General features: G+C 37.1%; 1 protein-coding gene across 2 annotated transcripts in view; it reads right to left on the bottom strand.

The window, feature by feature from the left end:
• The window catches only part of LOC148951983 (uncharacterized), a 583,729-nt gene that overhangs the window by 233,300 nt on the left and 324,440 nt on the right, over positions 1 to 25,989 (bottom strand). For both annotated transcript variants that reach the window (XM_089089456.1, XM_089089457.1), the window contains exon 8: positions 2,632 to 2,813. In XM_089089456.1, the coding sequence (XP_088945582.1) occupies positions 2,632 to 2,813 (182 nt within the window). The remainder of the gene's footprint in view (positions 1 to 2,631; positions 2,814 to 25,989) is intronic.

The raw sequence follows: 25,989 nt of genomic DNA, 5'->3' as shown, positions 1-25,989 counted from the left end.
GAAGGGGGCGCCGGACTTGCCAGCATTATTTATTGGTTATTGGGAAGTATACAACCATTTTCAGGAAGGATTTTTTCTGGAGGGGGGGGGGGCTAGAAGAGGGGGTTACTCTGGAGAATATTTCCGTGGAGGATTTTTCTTTGGGGTAAGGGACATTTCTATGAAGGGGGCGCCGGATTTCCAAGCATTATTTAAGAAACGATCAGAAATTAAATAAAAAAAACAAGTTTTTCAACTGAAATGTAAGAAGGAATATTAGAACTTAAAACGAACAGAAATTATAACGTATGTGAGGGGGTTCTCCCCCAAGTCAGTACCTCGCTCTTTACGCTACAGTTTTTTTTTATTGCTTTAAAAAGAGCTCTATCTTCTAATTAAACGGCCTTTGTGATTCTGGGGTTTCTTAATCAAATTTTTTTTTAATTTTTAACTTAATGAGCGTGGTATTGAATAAGGGGAGAACCCCTTCATATACGTAATAACATATACGTAATAAAAAAAAAAACAATAAAAAAACAAGCGATACGGCTCAATAGTAATCAAAACTTTTAAAAACAAAATTTTGATGTCAATAAATGTATCAAAAGAATGGGCTTATAATGTTGATCCTAAATATATAAATTTTATTAAGTTTAGTATTACTCATCAAAGGCTACGAGCCTGAGAAAATTCACCCGATTTTTTAAAGAGGGGGGGAAACATCCCCTACAAGTGAACAATTTTTAATAAAAATCACACCGTCAGATTCAGCGTATCAGAAAACCCTATTACATAGGTTTCAAGCTCATATCTGCAAAAATCTGCAACTTTGTATTTTTTGCCAGAAGAAAAATATACGAATATAGAAGTTAGTTACGTAAGTTAATTTGTAAAGACATCCATTTAGCAAAAGAAAAGTAAAATTTTTATACAAATAAAAGCTGCATTAACTAAAAAACGATCAGAAATTAAATAAAAAAAACAAGTTTTTTAAACTGAAAGTAAGGAGCGACATTAAAACTTAAAACGAACAGAAATTATTCCGTATATGAAAGGGGCTGTCCCCTCCTCAACGCCGCGCGCTTTACGCTAAATTTTGACTTTGTCTCACATCTTTATTTTTTAAAACAATAAAAAACCTTAGAATAAAGAGCAAGGCGTTGAGGAGGGGACAGCCCCTTTCATATACGGAATAATTTCTGTTCGTTTTAAGTTTTAATGTCGCTCCTTACTTTCAGTTTAAAAAACTTGTTTTTTTTTATTTAATTATTGGAACTAGAGCCAAAAGCGAGCCTTGCCACAATGTCATATTTGTATCTCTTACTATACATGTTTATTTTTGTAAGTTGCTGCAAAAAGCTGTGAAACCAAATATCACGCGTAGCTGGCTCAGAAAATTTAAAATCACGATCCTAAGGTTACACGTTCGAGACTGACTTTTTCTATTCTCAGAGTATATCTATTTACCGGTATTTTTTCATATATGGAGAAAAAATTATATTAAATATTTATTCGGCGTGCAGGTGCATACAATATTTGATGTAAAGGGAGGGGGTATCTTTTCTCTTGTAAATGATTATTTATAGAATTATAGTTTTGGCAAGTCCATCCTGATTTGTCTCACAGCTGGGGGAGTGAGCAAAAGCTTTCAGGGACAGTGATGTTGGGGGAGAGGTGGGAAGATGACTTCAAATTCTTGTTGGAGGGGGGGGGCAATTTTTCTGCAATTCTCACAAAAGACTAAACGCTAAATTTTTATTTTTCTTCACACTTCTAGTTGCTTTATTATTATAAGTATAAAACTGGGTACGAAAGAGTTAGAAACTTTGTACCTAATATTGGCTCCTCTGTGTAGAATTCAATATATTTCGCTTTATTTCAGCTGAAATAGAGGTTCTTACATGCCCTTTCTTTCATATCTTTTTTCGAATCTCTTTTTTCTGAATATCATTATTATGTTTCAAATGAATGCCACTCAAATATAACTGTCAAATTACTGTTTATACAATTTAGTATCTTATATGAAGAAAATATGCATTGAGGAGCAAAAGTAGCTACCGCAGAGCGTTATATTCTGAAAATGCTAGGTTTTTGATGGTTTTTAACTGATCGACTATTTCTGAGTTTTTTTTGGCCATATGAAGATCGAATGGTTCCTGTACCGTATAAAATGTAGGTAAGAGTCTGATAAATCCACCCGAAAAATCTTCATTTCGAATCATAGTCCACCTATTTGGTACAAATATAGACATTTATATAATTTACACTAAGAAGAACCATTTCCCCTTTTTTGTATGGGTTTTCCGCTCATTTGCAAAAATATGTAAATTTCAATATAATTTTAAATTTTGATTCTTAAATTTATAACAAAAAAACGCAGCATATTTGGAATAAGTATAAAAAATAAGCTTTCTTACTCCATAAAATTTTTTGAAACTTAATTTTTTTTTTTGGAGTCTTGCTTACTATGAACGACATCACTCTTTACTTGGTGTTCATTACCTTTAACCGTTTGATGTCCACACTACTCTCAGCGACTCGTCTTTAAACGGCCTTTTCGCGGATGACGATACTATTCCTTAATTTCTTGTCAATGATTTTTAGGAGGAACCAATGCACTGTTTTTATGGGAAAGACCATTATTAAACTTACCGTTTTGTTCTTGGAAGCCTTAGGTTTACAGGAAAGATATGCTGTAGTTCCAGCAACCACTCTAATTATACTTGGTAAGTTATTATCAAAATCTTCGTCTCTGTTGGGAACTGTAACTGACTGCAATTTGTTGCCATGACTGGTATGCAGCTCTTGGGATCCCACTAATTTAGCTGAAGATTCTGAAAAAAAGGAATTAGAATTATTTCATCACAATAAGAATTTGAGCTGCAAGTGTTGGGTACAACACTTGTAACAACTCCGAACTGCAAGTGTTCGGTAAAGTATCTCCTTGGGGTTCGTAGGCCTAATTTAACTTTTAGTATCCTTATAAGCACGACTGTGCTCGGACCCTGGGCTGCGATAGCTCACTATAGCTATTTTGCTTGACTTGGCTACAGTCAAGACAATATTATTTCTGACTGTAGTTCCAGGAACGACCGATTCTCGAAAGTTCGCTTTTTGTGTGCAAGGCAATTGTCACATTGTTAGGTACTTAAATTGTTAGGATTGTCAGTCTCTGAGATATCTAAATGGAGCCCTTTTTAGATTTAGACAAAGGGCTCTAAAATGGTGGAGGGATACTTTGGCTCCAAGACCATCTTTATTAAAAGCACTAAAACACATAAGTAAAAACTTCATCATCCTCAAGAGACTACGCCCTGATTCTACTCAGTAACATGCATCTCGAGAAGTCAACTAGAAATTAAGGGTGAAACAATTTTATTACATAATCCACTACAGTCTGTTAAAGCCCAGAGTCCGAAAGCCTTCTTCCAGAGTCTTCTTAACTAAGACAAATAAAACTTTATATGAACTTTTCTTCTAGATAAAGTAATCTGAATAGAAGTTTTATATCGAAATTCATTGGCTGAATAGTGGGAAAAAATGTTAGGTTTAATAGATCGTAAAAATTCTTATGATTTTTTTGTGGAGAAAAAAATTGACAGCGTCAATACATCAAAATTAGAAAAGATGCTAGATATCGTCTATTTTGAAGATTTCCCATGGATTTGCAGGTTTAAATCGACTTTAAATTCTCCTTCTAAGGAAATTTGACCTACATTTATCCAACCTTGGCTGCTGTGAAATAACAGTTTACGAAAGCCATTTTGGTAGACAAGATATTTAGATAAAACTTCTACATAAAGACCATAGAAGATGAAAATCTTAATACTGTTTTGTATGCTCTTTTAAAAAGGTATAATTGATAGTGGATCAGACAGATGCACCTACGGTTATTTGTGTCAGGATGATTTCACCCAAAAAATTGCACCCAAAGACTTGTACGGTACCCGGAATGCTTGCCAGTTATGAATGGGGCTAGATGATTGCACTCACGGACAACCACACCCGCTGTAACTGTACCTAGTATATTACATCCAGATGAGTGAGAAATGCAAAGGGGCATGGTAATGCTTGGCAAAAACTAAAAATAACCGGTTTCCCCTCCTAAAATCGTTAAGTGATTTCTAGTACACAGCAATAAACTTTTGTGTGATTTACATTGAGATAGCTCCTTGAATAGCAATGACCTTGACGTAAAATGGGTAAGCATCATGCCCAAATAATACCCATAAACTTTCAGTACAACGACAATGAAATTTTGTATGAATAACCTTGAGCTAGCTCCTTGAATTTGCTTGATATTACCAACTTTACATTTTTTTTATAAGCAGGAATTCTCAACTTGCCATTTTTTTAAATCTTAGAATTGGACTGACTTTCGAGATATTGCTGAAGGGGAATGTTGAACCAGTTTTATAGACGTTTTTAGTTTGTATATTTAAAGGAAACTAAACAGCAGCTTAAAAACTTAAAATATATATTTTAATATCTCAAAATTAGATCGACATACTGAGATGCAATTTTCAGAGACTATTGAAGGGTGGAATGTTGAACTAATTTCGTAGATCTTTAGTTTAGATAATCGTAGCAAAGTAGGGAGGAATATTTAAACCTAAAAGATATAAAAATAAGATCTTCGAAAGGTCTCCAAAGCTAGCCTATGAGGCAAATCTCATGTATTTTTGATTCACAACATTTTTAGTTTTCTCTCCAAAATTGACCCCCTAAAATGACTCACTCAATCCAATTCAGCCAACGATAGAAAAGAACACAAACAAAATGAAGGGATTTTCAGTTGTCTGCTTTTTTTAAATTAAATATTTTTTCTGAGCTTCATAATATTACTATATGATTTAGATTGGAGGAGTTCAGACTAAAAAATAAATATATTTCAAAATTATAATTTTTAGAATTGAAATACTCTTATTCTATATATAATTATAAATTCTATAGCTTTTCTTAACTTCAAGACTCAGCGATCATACTTCACGATTTTTTATTTTTATATCTTTTTTAAATGAAATAATTCATTGCAACTGCATGTCCCTTGCCGCTCTTTCATTGCATGGCTGGAAACTATTAGCATTCTATTAAGGTTGGACACAAAAATTTGCTTAGATTTTTATTCCTATACAATAGAGGGTACTCCACATATAAAAAACATTCCTTAGTTCCGTTTGGGAAAACCATTGATATTTCGAAACTGATGATGTCTAACTTGGGACAGTCCAGTAACCGGTTTCCATAATCATTGAATTAAGTAATTAAATGTAACAGAACACGATGAGACATGATGAAATATAACTAAAAACCATTATGCTTGAGCGCACCCCCAAATCTTTAAACTGCTAACATTGAAAAAGTATAAGTAGATCACAAGGATTATATTTTAGTGGATTTTACTAATTGAAGACATTTTTTGCTTGTTTGAAAAGATCTAAACGAAATATTAGAGTGAAATACACTTACTTGGGTTACATTTCCATGCTTGAAAATATTCATAGTCATCCTTTAGCAAATTAGAGTTCGCAGTAACAGTTTCAGGATGTTTTAGATGACATATATGTCATGTTAGAGGGATTGAAGCGGAATCATAAGACATGTTCTACTCTAATATGTAATTTTATAAATTTACTTGACTTGATTGACACTTTTTAGACTACACATCCTTGTTTGAGACTACCCATAATCAAGATTCAGCAAGGCAGAACTATAATAAGCAATTAATTGCTTTCATAAAATGCACTCTTCTCCCATTGTTAGTATATCATGTTGTTCAAGACATTTATAATTCAATGTATAGAAATATGATAACTCCATTATACAATACACATTCTTTTGTTTCATTTCCATGATTGATAACATTCATAGTTATCATTTTAGCAAATCAGAGTCTTTTCAATAAAAGACTGTGGAAGTCTTTTGAATAACTGAGATGATATTTGTCAAATTTGAACGAATTTCCTATATTCTTAATTCATTACCTCATAGGTAATTCATTATATTGTTTAGATCTCAGTCCTGAGAAATAAGGTAACTCCATGTCACAATCCACTTTCTTTAGTTATATTTCCATGATTGAAAATATTCATAACCATCTGTTTCAAACAGAGTTGTCAGTGAATGTTTTTGGATTTTTGAGATGATATATATAATATTAGAATCAAATATTAGAATCAATTAGCTACATTCATAAGACTTATTCTGCTTTTGTATCTTATTTACTACTTTTCCTTGAGATTATTGAAATTGTTTACCTTGCACATCAGTATTTGAGTCTATCACAAAATAAAAAATTCAGCAACGTAGAGCTATCATCAACCATTAATTGCATTCATAAGATATATTCTGCTCTCATGTATTACTTAAGATACTACCTTAGGCTACATTTCCTTTTTGAGGACATTCATAGTCAACATTTTAGTAGATCAGAGTTGTTGTTAATACTTTTTAGATGTTTCTGGAGACATTTCCCCCTTATTGGCTCATCTCACCGGGACCCTAGTGAATCAGAACTATCATACGATTTAGTGAATCAGAGCTAACATTTATTTAATCAGAATTACCATAGACAATTTGTTTATTTTAAAACATATTTATAAAACATTTCGAATAAAATATTAAAATAATTTATTACCAAATTTCAAAATAATTCAAATGTAGAGGGTTATTCTCAGCTAGATTTAGAATAGATGTATAGAAGCCAATACGTTGAAATGACCACTAAAATATGTGTAGTACTGAAAACGGCATGGAAATCATTTAAAACGATGGAAATCAAATACTCAGGAGAAAGAATTCTCAGATTCATAGAGGAGAAAATCCATGCAAATGTAAGATACGAAGCGATGTATTTTCACAGAATTTGAATTATTTACATATTAGATTTCATACTGGAAAAAAAAGTATAAATATAAGATGTGTACTACGGAAGTTACTCAGAATTCCACATTATCCAAACACATGAACTTTCATACATGGAGCAAAATATACTGAATTTTCAAAAAGAAAAGAGTATAAATCCCTATTTTCAAACAATAGTGACTGCTTGAAATTTATCAAACACAAGTGAAATGTTGTTCTTTTTTGTACTATAATATTAAAATACACTATTAATTTCTCATACTTTTTTAATCACATTTTATCCACAACACAGTTAGTTAATAACTCCCACTTTACCATAGTCAAACTATAATAAGTGTCATTTTTTCTGCAAACTAAATTTTAGTAAACTTTCTTTGTTCACCAAGTTCTTATTTTCTTGCTAACTAGTATCCACACAACCTTTTTTCTGCTAACTTGTCTTGTTCGCCAAGTTATTTTGCAGAAGGATTTCTAACCAGGGCTTCCACTATTCCCGAATTTTCGGTGATTTCCCCGAAAATCTATGTGTTTCCCTGAAATATTTTTTTCTCCCCGAATCCCTGAAATTTTCTCGAAAATCACCCAATCATGGTGTCATCCCTAGCAAATATTATTTTACATACCATAATTTATAACTAATCTCTTGTCCGTTAATTTTTGTCTTCTGTGTTACTTTGCATAAGAACCAGACTGATACAATTTAAGTATAACCGGTTCTTCATATGTTCACAGAAGTATCATTTTCCTGAATTTAGTTTAAACCATTACGACCTGAATCTAGTATTCCGAATGCTTTAACATTTTCACATTTACATCATTCGTGGTCAAGATAATTTTAGAGTCCAGACAATCCAGACAAGCACAAACATTAGTCAAGAATTATACTTGAAGTGGTTTCACGGAAGTATGAAGCGTTCAGTTGGAAGTTAGAATTTGGGTTTTGAAATTGAATTTCTAGAGAAGAAGAATTATTTTTAAAACCGAATCATAAGTTTAATTTTTGTTTTCTTGTGCTATTTTTGGTTGTAGGCATACTGTATTAATGTTTAATACCTAATCATTTAAAACATGATACATTGCAGGACTTGATCTTTTTGCCAGGAATTCTTACCGCTTAAATTTTTGTTTCATTCGGTTTGTAAGAATTGGTGGCCGGTGCTTACCTCCCCCCCCCCCGGTGATTACCCCCCCTCTGAAAGTACCCCCAGCGGAAAATTCCCACGGCAAATACCCCTTCCCGGAAAAAAACCCCGGGGAAAATGCCTCCCCCCCCGTGGAAAATAAGGCTCTCCAAATTTGAGAATTTTATTTGAGTTTTTTCCGTAGGGGGGGGGGGAGGAATTTCGGTACTTGCGCATTATTTGCCATCCATTCAAGCTTACGCTGTGTAAAACTCGAGAGCAAACCGGTTTCTTCGTTAGTTTCTTTCAGCTTAGCACGAGACAAGAAAAAGACAAGAGACATAATAGATGGGAAATATATAATTTGGGTTCTATATGTGCACATAAGGGAGGTGGGTAAAGTATTTGGACAGCTTGAAGTCAGAAAACAATTCTTCCTTCATATATGCAGAATAATTGTACCTAACACATTTTCCTTGCAGACCCGCTATACTTTTCGCCCCCCCCCTTAATGTGCAAATATAGTGTCCAAAATTGTTTCTAAAGCAACGAAGAAACCGGTGTATTATCGAGTTTTATACCTCGTAAACTTGAGTGAGTGGCGTATAACATACAAGTGCCGGAATTATTTATGGAGAGAGAGAGCTGGATTTCCAGGTATTATTTAAAAACAATCAGAAATTAAATTTAGAAAAAAACAAGTTTTTTCAACTGAAAGTAAGGAGCATCATCAAAACTTAAGAAGTCCAGGAATTAATAAGCATATGAAAGGAATTGCCCCTTCCACAAAACCTTGCTCTTTACACTAACGTTTTGACTTCTTGTCCTTATTCTTTAAGAACGATTCCTGAAACACACTGGCCGTTTAATTAGAAGAATAGGCCTAAGCTTTGCTTTAAAATTGTTAAAAAAACAACTTTATTTAAAAAACTTTACCGCAAAGAGCGAGGTCTTGAGGAGGAGGCAAATCCTTTCATATACGTAATAATTTCAGTTCGTATTAATGTTTGATGTTGCTCCTTACTTTCAGTTGAAGAACTTGTTGTTTTTATCTAATTACTTACAGATAGTATTTGTTAATGGGAAACATAAGTTTTTTAAAGAAAAGTAAAGAGCCTCATTAAACCAAAAGTTAGTAGAAATAAAGTTAAATCATCTTGAAAGTAAAAACTAAGCATTCTAATAGAAAAAAATAAAAAGATATAAAATGTTTTCTTTTTTCAAAGAGATTGTCTATAAAAAATGAACGGAAATTAATATAAAAAACTTTTTCAACAAATAAAGAAGTTTTGAGACTATAAGGAATATATATCAGAATACTTATATAAAACTGACAATACATGGTTAATTGTTTTTTGTTATAAAAGTAAAGTGCAAATTATTTTCAGGCAAATTATCAAACAGTTCGAGGTAACGAACTGTAAGTAAGGAGCGACCCGGCTCAATAGTAACCGAAACTAAAAAAAATGGAATTTTGATACCAATAGATACATCAGAAGAATAAGATTTTTATGCTGATTTCAGATATATAAGTTTCATCTAGTTTAATCTTGCCCATCAAAAGTTACGCGTCTGAAAAAAATTTGCCTTATTTTCGAAAAAAAGGGGAAAACAACCCCTTAAAGTCATAGAACTTTAATGAAAATCTCACCATCAGATTCAGCGTATCAGAGAACCCTACTATAGAAGTTTCAAGCTCCTATCTGTAAAAATGTGAAATTTTGTATTTTTTGTCAGAAGAAAGATCACGGATGCGTGTTTATTTGTTTTTTGTTGTTTTTTTTTTTTCCCCAGTGGTGATCGTATCAACCCATTAGTCATAGAATATCGTGAGAGGGCTCATTCTAACGAAAATTAAAGGTTCTAGTGCCCTTTTTAAGTGACCAAAAAAACTGGAGGGCAACTTAGCCCCTCACACGCTAATTTTTTTCACAAAGTCACCCAATCAAAATTTTTAGATAGCCATTTTGTTCAGCATAGTCGAAAATCTAATTAATATGTCTCTGAGGATGACTTAATGTTCCCGGGGGAAGGGCTGCAAGTTATAAACTTTGTCCATTGTTTACATATAGTATTGGTTATTGGGAAGTATACTGGTGTTTTCAGGAGGAATTTTTTTCTAGCGGGAGGTCGCGGTTGGAGTAGGAGTTACGGGGGAGGATCTATCCATGGAGGATACTTCCTTGAGGGAAGGGACATTTCCATGAAGGGGGCGCCAGATTTCCCAGCATTATTTAAAAAACGATCAGAAATAAAAAAAAACAATTTTTTTTAATTGAAAGTAAGGAGCAACATTAAAACTTAAAACGAGCGGAAATTATTATGTCTTCGGGAGGGTTCACCCCCTAGTAAATGACTCGCTCTTTACGCTAAAGTTTTTTTAGTACTTTCAAAAGAGCTATCTATTCTAATTAATCGGCCCTTATTTATTTATTTATTTATTTATTACCCGTCAAAAAAGGTACAAAAGACGGAGTATCACTAAAAAAGAAAAAACACACACAAAAAACAAATTACAACACGTTACACGTAATCGAACAAATTACAAAGACGAGAAACAAAAACTCATTTATACAGTGCACTGCAGGTACATAAGAAATTTTACTTTTTAAACTCCCAAGTACTGAAGAAACATAAGCAATATGATTGATAACTTAAATTCAACTGACCTAACCTACAGCAAAATACTTGATAACTTCAATTCATAATCAACGGACTCAATCAACTAGTCTAAATATGACAAGAGACGGTAAAAAGACTAAATATGACAAGAGATGTGCAAATAAAATTAAATGGACAGCGATTTACTGCCTTAGCAAACGGTACCAAGGGTGGGAAGAAACTTTCTCGTTGTACCGTTTAATTTGCTCAATTATAGCTGTCGTTGGGTCCGCAATTTTAACATTTTTAACAAGGCGCGAATTTCTTGTCCACGGCGGGAGCCGCAACAAGAACTTCGCATACTTAAAAAACGTGGATCTGAGCTTTCTTTTCTCTGGCTCGGGAAAAATTCTCCAAAACGGGCTTATATACAGGAAATGGGGAAGGGATACGGCGTTATAAAGTCGAGCCAGAATTAGACGGTTGAAACAGATTTTAGATGAGACTACTCTACTGTAAGCAAAAGCCAGGCGTTTATGGAGATGATCAATAGGAAGGGAGCGGGTAGTTTTTAGATCCTTTCCAATTGGTAAACCAAGGTAAATAATTTTCGAGACAGGGGCTACAGACAGTTCTCCCAGCCTCAGAGACGAGACCTCTTCTTGGTGCCAGTTGAACAGAAGAATATCCGACTTCTGTGGGTTAAATTCAAGACCAATGTGACTGTAATTTGATTGTAGTGTGGAGAAGGTGGTCTCTGTACCTGCGACTGTGCGGCTAGGGTTCAGAATGTCATTGGCGTAAGCTATCATTGTAATGTCTATGCCACGAGCTATGCATTTGTCTCGATAGTACACTGTGGTTCAATTACACAATTATTAAGGTAAAAAGAGATGTGACTGATCCTTTTCGAGCACCTGTTTTTACTGGGACTGCAGGATTCCCTCGGTAGGACAGCATCACGTCTGGTGTATATTCAGTGAGGGCTAGCCCATGGCCAGGAAGTAGGAGTTCAGCCTGTAGGTGGTCGTACATGTCGTTAATGGGTAGTAGGATGTCCTTCTGTACGCCCCTCTTTCCCATATCCAGAATAAGTTGGCCATGGACAAGTGAGTCATAGGCACGGCGGACGTCATGTAGCCTATAACAACGGATTCATTTGATTCATGAGCGTCAATAAAGACTTAAACTAAAGCAGAAATGGCGTGGCCGCAACCAAGACCCCTCTGGAACCCAAACTGGGAAGGGGGAGTCCAGCATTTTTCCTGGATTTCATCAATGACCAAAAGTTCAAAGATTTTTCAACGAGTTGGTACTAGTGTGATCGGTTTGAGTGAAGCACATACCAAAGTACTTTTTCTTTTCTTCGGGACTGGCCTAAGTGATCCACTACTAAATGTTGATGTTACGAGTCCAGTGGTGAAGATCATCTGAAAGAGAAGATTTAGGTGCCCCCTGAAAGTTGGGCTGCAATGGCTAAGGTGAAGGGCGGATGCACGGTCAATGCCAGCCGACTTCTTTTTCAACCGTCGGACTGCGGACGCAACCTGTGATTGGGTAACTATGAAATCTGTATCTGGAATTGATGAGAGGAGGGATGAAAGCTTTTCTTGAACAGAAATGTTAAGATCCTGTTTTGGGGCTGAAAACTCATCAAGGTAATAGTTTATCCATGTTAAAGATGGGATATCTGACTCGGGACCCGCTGACTTCTTCTTAACAAACATTTTCCATAACAGATTAGGATTTGTAATTACTTTTTCAGAAAGCTCAGATTTCAACTGCACACGGTAACGAGCAAGTTCCTTCCCAAACCTACGCTTAGATGCAACTCTAATCTCTTTAACTACTCCTGAGTGTGGTCTACCACATTCTTTCCATATCCCGTACCAGAAGGTAGCTCGGTCGCATGCTAATTGTGACAGAGGGTTAGAAGACCATCCCTTTTCTTAAGTTTTTTGTCTGACACGAGACTTGAGCACTCCCTGAGATTCTGCAAACAGAAGAGCATGGGTTAGTTCGGCGTAATAAATATTGAGACGTAGCCGCAAATTTTTTCAATCACGATGAGAAAATTCCCTAAGTATGTCAAATGGTACGTGGATATTTGACAAAACAAAGTCACGGAATTCTTTAAACTTGTCTTTATCAATTGTGTAAAAAATTGGAACGTGATTCCACCTCTGAGTGAATGCTGGCGAATTATTCGCGGTGGAAAACAATGTAGGCCTACTGATAATACACTGAACTGGGAAATGATCCGAAATAAAATTATTTGGAAGGACAAGAACCTCATCTACTGGCAAAGAACTAGAACTAGCAACATGGTTTAGATTGGACGTAGAACCAAATTGGTGGATATACGAACAGTACTTTGTGATTCAGGGGTTTGTGATTCGAACAAAATTTGAATTTTAGCGTAAAGAGCGAGGTATTGACTAGGGAGCGAACTCCCTAATTTATGTAAGAAAAACATACGAATATAAGAAGTTCGTTACGTAAATTAATTCGTAATTTACGTCAGAACAAAATTTCGAGAAAGTCATTTAGCCAAAAAAAGGAAAATTAATATGCGAATTTCGTTTTAATTATTCATGTACGGTAAGCCAAACTCAAAGCTGCATTAATTCAAAAACTTTAAGAAATTAACTAAAAAACACAAGTTTTTTTTTTTTAACTGAAAGTAAGGAGCGACATTAAAAATTAAAACGAACAGATTTTATTCCATATGTAAAAGGGGCTGTCCCTCCTCAATGCCAAGCTCTTTACGCTAAAGTTTGACTCTGTCTCACAACTTTATTTTTTAAAACGATAAAAAACTTTAGCGTAAAGAGCGAGGCATTGAGGAGGGGACAGCCCCTTTCATATACGGAATAATTTCTGTTCGTTTTAAGTTTTAATGTCGCTCCTTACTTTCAGTAAAAAAAACTTATTTTTTTAGTTATTTTACAAAGAGGCTATAGTTCAAATACGAAACCGCTTTTCTTTTGATTCTGATGTGTACGAGTACAGAAGAATGCTCGAGCCTGTCAATGCTCGAAATTTGAATCCTGCCAGCCTAACTGATTTTCTGAGATCACGGGGATTGCCGTTATGGAATAAGGCTTTAATTGATAGAGAGTGGCGGGAACAAAGCACAGTTTTGTTAAAAGATATTGACACTGACATGGTGACTGCTGAAGAATACTTAAAACTTGTTTTCAAACATACCTACCCTTGTGGAAAACCGATGTTCGAAAATCTAAGAAAAGTTTTGGAATACATGCATTCATTATGATTCTGAAATGTGACGGCAGAACGCTTCTTTAGTGTTCTCAGTGACGTGAAAACAGAAATACGAAGCTCTTTATGGTATCAAATATATAAGATTCATTAAGTTCAGTGTCATTCTTCAAAGACTACGAGCCTTAGAAAATTTGCTTAATTTTTGAAAAAAGGGGAAAACACTCCCTAAGAATCTCAAAAAACTTTAACGGAAAATAACACGGTCAGGTTCAGCGTATCAGAGAGCACAACTGTAGAGGGTTAAAGCTCCTATCTGCAAAAAAGTGGACTTTCCCAGAATATGTATTTTTTCCATGTGGATGGCAACTATGCCCCCTTCCACACCCTTTTCTCCCCAAAATCGTTTGATTAAAAATGTGGAGCTCCTTTAGCCATTTTGTTCAGCATAGTTGAGAGACCAAATAACTTTACCTTTGGAGTTAATTTGACCTCCCAAAGCCCCTGGGGAAAGGTCTTGAAAATATAAAATTTGCCCATTGTTTACCTATAATATCTGTTATTGTGAAGTATGCATACTTTTCTCGGGTAAAGAATTGAATTTTCTGCTGGAGGATTTTCCACAGGGAGAACTTTCCATGGGGAAGGAGGTTTCCGGGAGATAAAACTTTGAGGGAAAATTACACTGTGGAATTTGCCAGCACTCCTAAACTAAATTCTTTTTATTTGTTTTAGCTTTCTCTTTGTCGACCCAATCTTACGCTTAGAGATGTAACCTAGCCAAAAGTAAGTACTTCTTTTTGCACCTTCAACCCCAAAAAACTAAAGTTTAAACATTTTTCACGGAGTGAGCAATACCTCACAAGACAGCGGAAATATGTTTTTCATTAGGATTTCATTAAGTTCTAGATGCGATTCTTCGCGTGTTTACTGGATACCCTGGTTTTTTCTGTTGGGGGGTTTTCTCGAGGGGGGATGTAAACACCTAAAACCTTAGAATCAGTATAAAAAACCAATAATGTGTCAATTGTCGTCAAAATTCCTTTTTTAATTTTAGTTTACATTTACTTTTTTAATTTAGTTCTTGTTTGTTTTAATGTTGCCCCATGCTTATGGGTCGAATTTTGTCTATCTAATTTACCTATCTAGAAACTGCAAACAACATCTTTTTTTTAATTTTTAATTATTATTAATGAATTACTGAGATTATTGACTTACTGAAAAACTGCTACTGGTATTTACATTTCACTATTTTGAAGACAATTTTGAAGTTTTCGGCGCAATATCAGCAATAAGTGTTTTCAGCTATGGTTTCCAATCCTGTGGTCTGACTCTAAAACTTACTCTGTTAAAGACTTCATTTACCACGCGGATCCAAACCCTACATGAGCCTGAAAATGAAGCTAAAACCAATTTTGGCTCCCAAATTTTCGCAACGAAATTCTATTTTTTTTTCCCGAAAATTCCCTGAATCTTGAAGACTTTTCCCCGAAAACTCCCCGAATTTTTAAGACTTGTCCCCGAATTTTAAGATTCGAGAGCGTAAGCCCTGTTTCTAACACGACATCTTCTGATACTAAAATTTTAATAAACTTTTTTTTTCTTTGCCAAGCTCTTATTCTTTCTAACTAATTTCTAACACAACAATTTTTGTCTAAGCAATTTTGAATCATTCTTTTTTCTTACTGTGTTTTCCTTAGATGCTGCAACCTGGGATATGTTTTACCACATTTAAGTGTACCAATTTCGTATGGCTTTACATTCTTGACTCTTGGGGGAGATGGGGGACATTAGAAGTATTACCCAAACAAATATTTTTTTCTTATGTTGGTCGTGCTAATCCCATCGGTGCCCTATTGCAGATGCACCCTTTTGGCAACTGGGAAGCCTATAGTGTCCTTAATTTCAACATCCCCCTCAACATTCTCTAAGAGTTTGTATTAAATATCCAACTAAAGGCTCTTGAGATATTACTGATATATTGTTCTGACAACCCGGACGAACATAGTGGGTTTTGGTTTAGTTTAACATTCCCTTTAAATTTGAACTTAATACCTGCAGCAACTCTAAGAAAAAAAATAAATGTGCCCAGACACACCCCCTTGGCAACCAGGATGCACCTATTCTCTTTTGATTTAGTGCAACATCCCCTTCAACATTTTCTGCAAGTTTCAACTTATTACACTTAGCAGTTACTGAAATATAGCAGGTACATTCACTTAGGTACATGGATGCACTTATACTCTTCTGTTTTAGTTCAAATCCCCCTTAGTATTTCCTGAAGTTTCACTTAAATATGCTTTGGCATTCCTGAGTTATTTTAGGTAAGTTCTTTTGACACCTGGATTCACTTAAGGTATTTTGATTCAGTTCAATCAAAATACCTTGGAGTAATGGCGTAAGTAGCAATTGCAGTCGAAGTAGCAGTAGCAGTCACAGTCATAGTCACGATCGGAGTACTAGTAGTAGCAGTCGAATGTAATTGCAGTCAGTCAGAGTCGCAAGTTGCACCAATTACAGACGAAGGTTGTTGCATACACCGTCAAAATTAATTGTAGTTACAAGGAGCCGCTGTCGCAAGAAGTCACAGTTGCAGTGACACACAGTCGTGGGCACGAGTATTCTCAGTCACAAGTAGTCACAATCGCAAATAGTCATAGTCGCAAGTTCTCGCAGTCATAAGTTGTCGCAGTTACAAGAACTCATAGTCGCAAGTAGTCATACTTGCAATCACAAGTAGCCTTAGTCGCAGTCACAGGTAGCCACAGTCACAATTATTCACAGTTTTACGTAGTTACAGCCGCAGTCACAAGCAATTGTAATCGTAGTCGCAAAAAGTTCCAGTAGCACAGACGCAATTAGTCACAGTCCCAAGTATTGACAGTTGCAACTAGTCATGATTGCAGATGTAAATAATCACAGTCAGAGTCGCAAGTAGTTGCAGTCGCAAGTGGTTCTAGTCACAAGCAGTCGCAGTCAAAGTCCTAAGTAGTCACAGTTGCAAGTAGTCGCAGTTGCAAGTACTTGTAGTTATAAGTAGTTGGATTCACAAGTAGTTGCTGCTGCAGTTGCAGTGGTATTAATAGTTTTAGTGGAAATGAAAGTTTCAAATTAATACCCTTAGCCATACCTAAGAAATTGAAAATAAGCCCCTTTGATAACCTGGATCCAAACAGTGTGTGTCGATTTAGTTCAACATCCCTGTCAAATTCCCTGAAGTTTCACTTTAATACCTTCAGCCTTTTTGGACTAAACGAGGATCAAAGATTTTTCCGTTTTCTAATACCACGTCCTATATGTAAACAATGGGCGAATTGAATAACTTTAAACCCTTGCCCAAGAGGTTTGAGGGGGATCATCAACAAGGAATGTGATGGAGCTGGCTGCTTTTTGAATTTTCCACATACCCTGAAACTTTCAGATTAATACCCTCTGTTGATACTGAAATACTACTGTTATGTCTCTTTTAGGTAAAAGCGTGAATTTAGTGTGTTTTAATCTTGTTCAAATTTCCCCTTAAGATTTTCTGAAACTTACACCTTAATACCCTAAGCCTTTTTGGAGACCAAGGATCACATATGTCCCATTTCCCCATACCAAACCCTAAATGTCAACAATGGGCAACCTGCGTGACTTTGTGACCTCTGTGTGGCGCAGGGGGTCACAAATATTTGGGGAAGATTAGATAAATGGCATTTAGATTATTTTGAACGAAATAAATATTCCAAAATTTTAACTGCATGTCTTTACGGAGGGGGGGGGGGAGACAAAGAGTGCTTGAGAAGAATCCTGCTCGTCCTCTGATCACTTTTCATAGGCAGCGCAATAGCGCTGCCTAAGTAAGGAACGATGTTGGCACAATGTGTTGTTTTTTTTCTCCATCCCCGGGAACTTCGTATCGAAAGAGTTCTCGTAAAAATTTCAAAAAGAGCTTATTCAATTGGAAATCGGTGGGGCCAGTACTCTTTTTAATATTCGAAAGTGAATGAAGGGAAACTAGGCCCCCCACCCACCGCCCATCATTCCCCCAAACACATCCAAGAAAAATTTTGAGATAGCCATTTTGGTCAGCGTAGTTGATTTCCAGATAGAAAATGTGTTTTGAGGAGGACACTTCCCCACAACCCTCGGGGCAAGGATTTTAAGTTATGCCCTGATGGCATATAAGAACGGAGTTGCCACAATCTATAATTTATTATTTTTTTTCCCTTAGAGCAGGGCACTTCATATCTAAGAAGTTGTCGTAGAAACTTCGAAAAGGGCTCATTCAATTGGAAATCGGAGTGGCTTGTGCTTTTTTTAAAAGTCGAAAGTGATTGGAGGGCGACCAGCCCCCCCCCCCCCCCCACGCCCATCATTTCCCCAAACACATCCAATCCAAAATTTGAGATAGCCACTTTGTTCAGCGTAATTGATTTCCAGATAGAAAATATGTTTTTGAGGAGGACACTCCCCCACAACCCTCGGGGCAAGGGTTTTAAGTTATGCCCTGGGGGCATATAAGGCTTTTATAGAAGGCGTTATTGTAAAAACTTAAAAAGAGCCTCATTCGATTGTAAATTAAAAGGGCTAGTGCCCTTTTTAATAGTCGAAAGTGATTGGAGGGCAACTAGCCCCCCCCCCCCCCACGCGCAAAATTCCCCCAAACACATACAATCAAAATTTTGAAATAGACATTTTGTTCAGCGTAGTTGATTTCCAGATATAAAATATGCTTTTGAGGAGGACACTCCCCCACAACCCTCGGGGCAAGGGTTTTAAGTTATGCCCTGGGGGCATATAAGGTTTAAATAGAAGGCGTTGTCGTAGAAACTTCAAAAAAGGTTATTTCGATTGGAAATTCACAGGGCTAGTGCCCTTTTTAATAGTAGAAAGTGATTGGAGGGAAAATAGCCCCCCACCCCCACCCCCCACGCCCATCATTCCTCCAAACAAATCCAATCAAAATTTTGAGATTGTCATTTTGTTCAGCGTAGTTGATATCCAGATAGAAAATATGTTTTTCAAGAGGACACTCCCCCACTACCCTTGGGGCAAGGGTTTTAAGTTAGGCCCTGAGGGCATATAAGAACGATGTTGGCACAATGCATCATTTATTATTTATTATTTTTTTTTCCTTTAGAGCAGGGCAATTTTTATCGAAAAAGTTGTCGTAGAAACTTCAAAAAAGGCTCATTCAATTTGAAATAGGAGTGGCTTGTGCCCTTTTTTATAGTCGAAACTGATTGGAAGGCAACTAACACCCCTTCCACGCCCACCATTTCCCAATACACATCCAATCAAAATTTTGAAATAGCCATTTCGTTCATCGTAGTTGATTTCCAGGTAGAAATTATGTTTTTGAGGAGGACACTCCCCCATAGCCTTCAGGGCAAGGGTTGTAAGGTATTCCCTGGGGGTATATAAGGTTTTATAGAATTCTTTGTCGTAGAAATTTCAAAAAAGGCTCATTCGATTGGAAATTCAAAGGTCTAGTGCGCTTTTTAATAGTCAAAAGTGATTGGAGGGCAACTAGCCCCCCCCCCCCCCCACACGCACCATTCCCCCTAACACATCCAAACAAAATTTTGAGATAGCCATTTTGTTCAGCGTAGTTTATTTCCACATAGAAATTATTTTTTTGAGGAGGACACTCCCCCACAGCCTTCAGGGCAGGGGTTGTAAGTTATGCCCTGGGGGCATATAAGGTTCTCAGAGCAGATGTTATCGTAGAAACTTCAAAAATGGCTCATTTGATTGGAAATTCAAATGGCTAGTGCCCTTTTTGATACTCGAAAGTGATCGGAGGGCAACTAACCCCCCTCTCAAGCCCACATTTTCCCCAAAACACATCCAATCAAAATTTTGAGATAGCCATTTTATTCAACGTAGTTTGTAAATTAGTAGTTTGTAAATTTGTAAGTTTTTTGTAAATTTGTAAATTAGGTCTTTGAGGATGAAAACCCCCTCACAGCCCTCAGGACAAGGGTTGTAAGTTATGCCCTGGCGGCATATAAAGTTTTTATAGAACGGGTTGTCGTAGAAACTTCAAAATAGGCTCATTCAATTAGAAATTGAAATGGCTAGTGCCCTTTTTAATAGTCGAAAGTAATTGGAAGGCAATTAACACCCCTTCCACGCCCACCATTTCCCCAAACTAATCCAATCAAAATTTTGAGATAGCCATTTTGTTCCACGCAATCAAAGTTCAGGAAATTATACCTTCGAGCAGCACACTCCCCCCTCCCCCCAGTCTTCAGGGCAAGGGTTATAAGTTATGCCCTGGGGGCATTTAATTTTTTATTGAAATCTTTGTTGTAGAAACTTGAATAATGGCTCATTCGATTGGAAATTCAAAGGTGTAGTGCCCTTTTTAATAGTCGAAAGTGATTGGAGGGCAACTAACCCCCCTCTTACGCCCACATTTTCCCCAAAACACATCCAATTAATATTTTTAGATAGCCATTTTATTCAACGTAGTTGTAAGTTCTGTAAATTAGTTCTTTGAGGATGACAACCCCCTCACAGCCCTCAGGACAAGGGTTGTAAGTTATGCCCTGGGGGCACATAAAGTTTTTATAGATCACGTTGTTGTAGAAACTTCAAAAAGGGCTCATTCGATTAGAAATTTAAATGGCTAGTTCCCTTTTTAATAGTCGAAAGTAATTGGAAGGCAAATTGGAAGGGAAATTATGCCTTTGAGCAGGACACTCCCCTCACAGTCTTCAGGGAAAGGGTTATAAGTTATGCCCTGGGGTATATAAGATTTTTTTTGAAATCTTTGTCATAGAAACTTGAAAAAGGCCTCATTTAATTGGAAATTCAAAGGGCTTGTGCCCTTTTTAATAGTCAAAAGTGATTTGAGGGCAACTAGCCCCCTTCTCTTGGCCACCTTTTCCCCAAATACATCCAATCAAAATTTTTAGATAGCCTTTTTGTTCAGTGTTCTGGATTTCCAGATAGAAATTATGTTTTTGAGGAGGACCCTCCCCCACAGCCCTCAGGGCAGTGGTTGTAAGTTATGCCCTGGGGGCATATAAGGTTTTTATAGAACGTGTCGTCGTAAAAACTTCAAAAGGACTCATTCGATTGAAAATTGAAATGGCTAGTGCCCTTTTTAATGTTCGAAAGTGATTGGAAGGCAACTAACACCCCTTCCACGCCCATCATTTCCCCAAACATATCCATTTAAAATTTTTAGAGAGCTATTTTGTTCCACGCACTTTAAAGTTCAAGAAATCATACATTTGAGCAGGACACTCCCCCCCCCCCCCCGTTTTTCAGGGCAAGGGTTATAAGTTATGCGCTGGAGCATATAAGGTTTTATTGAAATCTTTGTCGTAGAAACTTGAAAAAGAGCTCATTCGATTGGAAATTCAAAGGGTAATATTTATTTTTTTTTTCCCTCCATGCCCGGGCACTTGGTATCGAAGGAATTGTCGTAGAAACTTCGAAAAGGGCTCATTCAATTGGAAAATGGAGTGGGTAATGTTCTTTTTAATAGCCGAAAGTGATTGGAGGGCAACTAGCCCACCCCCACGCCCATCTTTCCCCAAACACATTCAATCAAAATTTTGAGAAAACCATTTTGTTCAGCGTAGTTGATTTCCAGATAGAAAATGTGTTTTTGAGGAGGACACTTCCCCACAACCCTCGGGGCAAGGATTTTAAGTTATGCCCTGATGGCATATAAGAACGGAGTTGCTGCAATCTATCATTTATTATTTTTTTCCTTTAGAGCAGGGTACTTCGTATCTAAGAAGTTGTCGTAGAAACTTCGAAAAGGGCTTATTCAATTGGAAATCGGAGTGGCTTGTGCCCTTTTTAAAAGTCGAAAGTGATTGGAGGGCAAATCGCCCCCCCCCCCCCCCCCTCATTCCCCCCAACACATCCCATCACAATTTTGAGATAGCCATTTTGTTCAGCGTAGTTGATTTCCAGGTAGAAAATATGTTTTTGAGGACACTCCCCCACAACCCTCGGGGCAAGGGTTTTAAGTTATGCCCTGGGATCATATAAGGCTTTTATAGAAGGCGTTATTGTAAAAACTTCAAAAAAGCCTCATTCGATTGTAAATTAAAAGGGCTAGTGCCCTTTTTAATAGTCGAAAGTGATTGGAGGGCAACTAGCCCCCCCCCCCACGCCCAAAATTCCCCCAAACACATCCAATCAAAATTTTGAAATAGACATTTTGTTCAGCGTAGTTGATTTCCAGATATAAAATATGCTTTTGAGGAGGACACTCCCCCACAACCCTCGGGGCAAGGGTTTTAAGTCATGCCCTAGGGGCATATAAGGTTTTTATAGAAGGCGTTGTCGTAGATACTTCAAAAAAGGCTATTTTGATTGGAAATTCAAAGGGCTAGTGCCCTTTTTAATAGTAGAAAGTGATTAGAGGGCAAATAGCCCCCCCACGCCCATCATTCCTCCAAACACATCCAATCAAAATTTTGAGATTGCCATTTTGTTTAGCGTAGTTGATATCCAGATAGAAGATATGTTTTTCAAGAGGACACTCCCCCACTACCCTTGGGGCAAGGGTTTTAAGTTATGCCCTGAGGGCATATAAGAACGATGTTGGCACAATGTACTATTTTCATTTATTATTTATTATTTTTTTCCTTTAGAGCAGGGCAATTTGTATCGAAAAAGATGTCGTAGAAACTTCAAAAAAGGCTCATTCAATTTGAAATAGGAGTGGCTTGTGCCCTTTTTTATAGTCGAAAATGATTGGAAGGCAACTAACACCCCTTCCACGCCCACCATTTCCCAATACACATCCAATAAAAATTTTGAGATAGCCATTTCGTTCATCGTAGTTGATTTCCAGGTAGAAATTATGTTTTTGAGGAGGACAATCCCCCACAGCCTTCAGGGCAAGGGTTGTAAGGTATGCCCGGGGGGTATATAAGGTTTTATAGAATTCTTTGTCGTAGAAACTTCAAAAAAGGCTTATTCGATTGGAAGTTGAGAGGGCTAGTGCCCTTTTTAATAGTCGAAAGTGATCGGAGGGCAACTAACCCCCCTCTCACACCCACATTTTCCCCAAAACACATCCAATCAAAATTTTGAGATAGCCATTTTATTCAACGTAGTTTGTAAATTAGTAGTTTGTAAATTAGGTCTTTGAGGATGACAACCCCCTCACAGCCCTCAGGAAAAGGGTTGTAAGTTATGCCCTGGGGGCATATAAAGTTTTTATAGAACGCGTTGTCGTAGAAACTTCAAAAAGGGCTCATTCGATTAGAAACTGAAATGGATAGTGCCCTTTTTAATAGTCAAAAGTAATTGGAAGGCAACTAACACCCCTTCCACGCCCACCATTTCCCCAACACATCCAATCAAAATTTTGAGATAGCCATTTTGTTCCACGCAGTCAAAGTTCAGGAAATTATATCTTTGAGCAGGACACTCCCCCCTCCCCCCAGTCTTCAGGGCAAGGGTTATAAGTTATGCCCTGGGGGCATTTAAGTTTTCATTGAAATCTTTGTCGTAGAAACTTGAATAATGGCTCATTCGATTGGAAATTCAAAGGTCTAGTGCCATTTTTAATAGTCGAAAGGGATTGGAGGGCAATTAACCCCCCTCTCACGCCCACTTTTTCCCCAAAACACATCCAATCAATATTTTTAGATAGCCATTTTGTACATTTTATAAAATATTTTTAATATCACTTTTTGACAGATGCAGCTCTGCAAGAGAAAGCTGGGATTCTATGGCATGGTCATCGACACCGAGAATCTCTTGATAATGACACATAACTCTTTCCACTTTCGAAAGTTTGAGAAAATTGGAACTTGAGGGGTCGAAGGGAGATAAAGCGTCGAGCAGAGGCATATTCTGCATGAAACGTTGGTCCATCTCACTCATGAAACGATCTATTACCTAAAAGTACAGAAGTTTACCGCAGTCTGATTCAACTGGTAGACTGATATTGCGTTTACCGGTTGTTGAGTTTGAAAGAAAGTCTTTGAGACGAACGGAAATGGCTAGACTTCTCTTGCTTCGAGCATTGGCTTTAGATTGTGGAGATTTCGATTCCTGGATATCGTTTAAAGCCAAGAATTCAGATATGTTTTTGCTTAAGTTGTTCCATTGTTTATCATTTCTCAGCTTTTGGAGTGTCTCATATGTCCCAGAAATCAGTGCAAGTGCCTTATAAATCAACAAACTTCCGGATTGAAGTTGCTCTGATAAACAATTTACAATGACTAATACTTTTTCCATTATGGGTAAAGTTGAAACAAAAGAGGCAGAGTTGATTTTGTCCAGTAGTCCTTTTGCTTCACATGCTGCCTTGCCGTTGGAACTATCAGAGACTGCGGCAAGCACAGCAACAATACAATCAAATCTGGCCTTCACCTTCGAAATAGAGCGGACTGCGTAAAACCAGCGAGTCTGGACGGTCCTCTCAAGCTCCAAGACTTTTTGCCCGCTAATACGCTGGGATTCCATAAATAGCTCGTGAGGAGTATTGCTGCATGATATAAATGCGTAAAGTCTTTGCACCACAGAGAAAAATTCGGAAATTTTGCTGATATTTTTTAGGCAGTCAGTCAAACCCAAGTTCAATCTGTGGGCGTGACAGTGTACATAAACTGCACGAGGTACCTTCTCCCTATGCTTTGCTTGAACTCCGTTAAATTCCCCACTCATGACGGATGCGCCATCATAACATTGGGCAATACACAGCATCGAATCTACACCAAGCTTTTCTATAGTTTCACAAATCGAGGTGGATAAGCTCTCGGCGTCTAATTTGTGCATGTGATAGCAGCTGATTAGTCGCTCCACTACTTTTCTATTTGATATGTACCTGAGTAGGATCGCTAATTGTTCTTTTCTAGAAACGTCTTTTGTCTCGTCGACAAGAATAGCAAAGTAATTAGCTGATTTTACTTCTGAAATAATATCTTGGCGCAAGGCATTTCCTATCAGTGTAACTGCGTTTTTTTGGTACTGATGACTGCAATAGTGACCATATCGGCGCTGTAACTTGGTCTTCAGCTTTTCGTCACCTTTAGACATTTCCTCCATCAGTTCAAGCAAAGTCCTCCAGTTTTCAGATGTTTTCAATTCATTATGACCCTTCAAAGCAAGACACTGGCAGCCAAGAAAGCAAATAGTGCAAAAAATATACTTCAAATAATTTCTATTTTTTTGAGCCTCTTGAGATCTGGATTGAGTTAAGGCATTCACTATAGATTTCGAAGTATCAGTACTCATTATCTTAAATTCCGTCCATGCTGACATACAATGCCTATGTCTTTCAGAACCATCATGTTGCTTTAATAGAGAAGAACTGTCTTTCCACTTACAAAATCCTGTCTCAATGAAAGCCCTTTTTCCAGCAGTTTCTCCAGCCCTTAGAGTCCCCATAGAAAAATGGCGGCTAGCAAAACAAAACACGGAATTCAAGTTTTTTGAGTATTCAATCCATTCATAAGTCTTATAGTAATGTGCACTGAATTTCCTTCCGTTAGAAGTGGAAGCCAGATATCTCTCAAGAATAGGTTGAGCGGGTTTGTCGTGACGCGTCCTAGAGATATCTGAGAGAGTTTCTCGACTGCTACTGGAACCCGCAAGGGGTTCAGCGATGCAGACCGAACTTTCATGTTGATCTGAGCCATTTATTATTCCGCTTGTTTCCGAAATTTTGTCACAGGTGGGGAAATTTATCTCAACTAACCCGAGACTTTGGGTGCTGACACTATTGCCAGTTTCTTGCACTAAAGTTTCTTCATTTTTCTTCCGCATTTTCACCGAAAAAAAAATCCAAAGTTTGTTGTCGCTTTTTACTCATAGTTTGATTACGACGTAAACCTTGCTTTCTGCTGATAAAGTTATTACTTTGATAAGCGTAGCCGAATCATTCAGAGTTATGGGTTCTCGTGGAGGAGGCAGAAGAGTCTCTTTCACTATAAACTATGTGTTTTATTGTACTAAGTTTATGTACAGTAGTTTAAGATAGATGCAGTTAAACGAGTAGTAGACAAGGACTTCACTCAGACACGGCAAGAAAAGAACCGAAGAAACCGAAGAACCGAAGAAACATACTCCACGGTGAAACTATCCCGCTTAGAAACCCCATAAACCAATCACTTACATTTCCTGTTCACGACAGTCCCATACACTCCACTTGGACTAGTCATCCCATAAACTATGCAACAACGTCAAGAATCTGCTGACCAAAACCCCCTTGAAACCCTAGAACACATATCCT

Source organism: Artemia sp. Qi Xiang Cuo, chromosome 5, assembly GCF_049724085.1.
Source record: "Artemia sp. Qi Xiang Cuo chromosome 5, ASM4972408v1, whole genome shotgun sequence".
Taxonomy (NCBI): domain Eukaryota; kingdom Metazoa; phylum Arthropoda; class Branchiopoda; order Anostraca; family Artemiidae; genus Artemia; species Artemia sp. Qi Xiang Cuo.
This window is presented reverse-complemented; position numbering and strand designations above follow the sequence as displayed.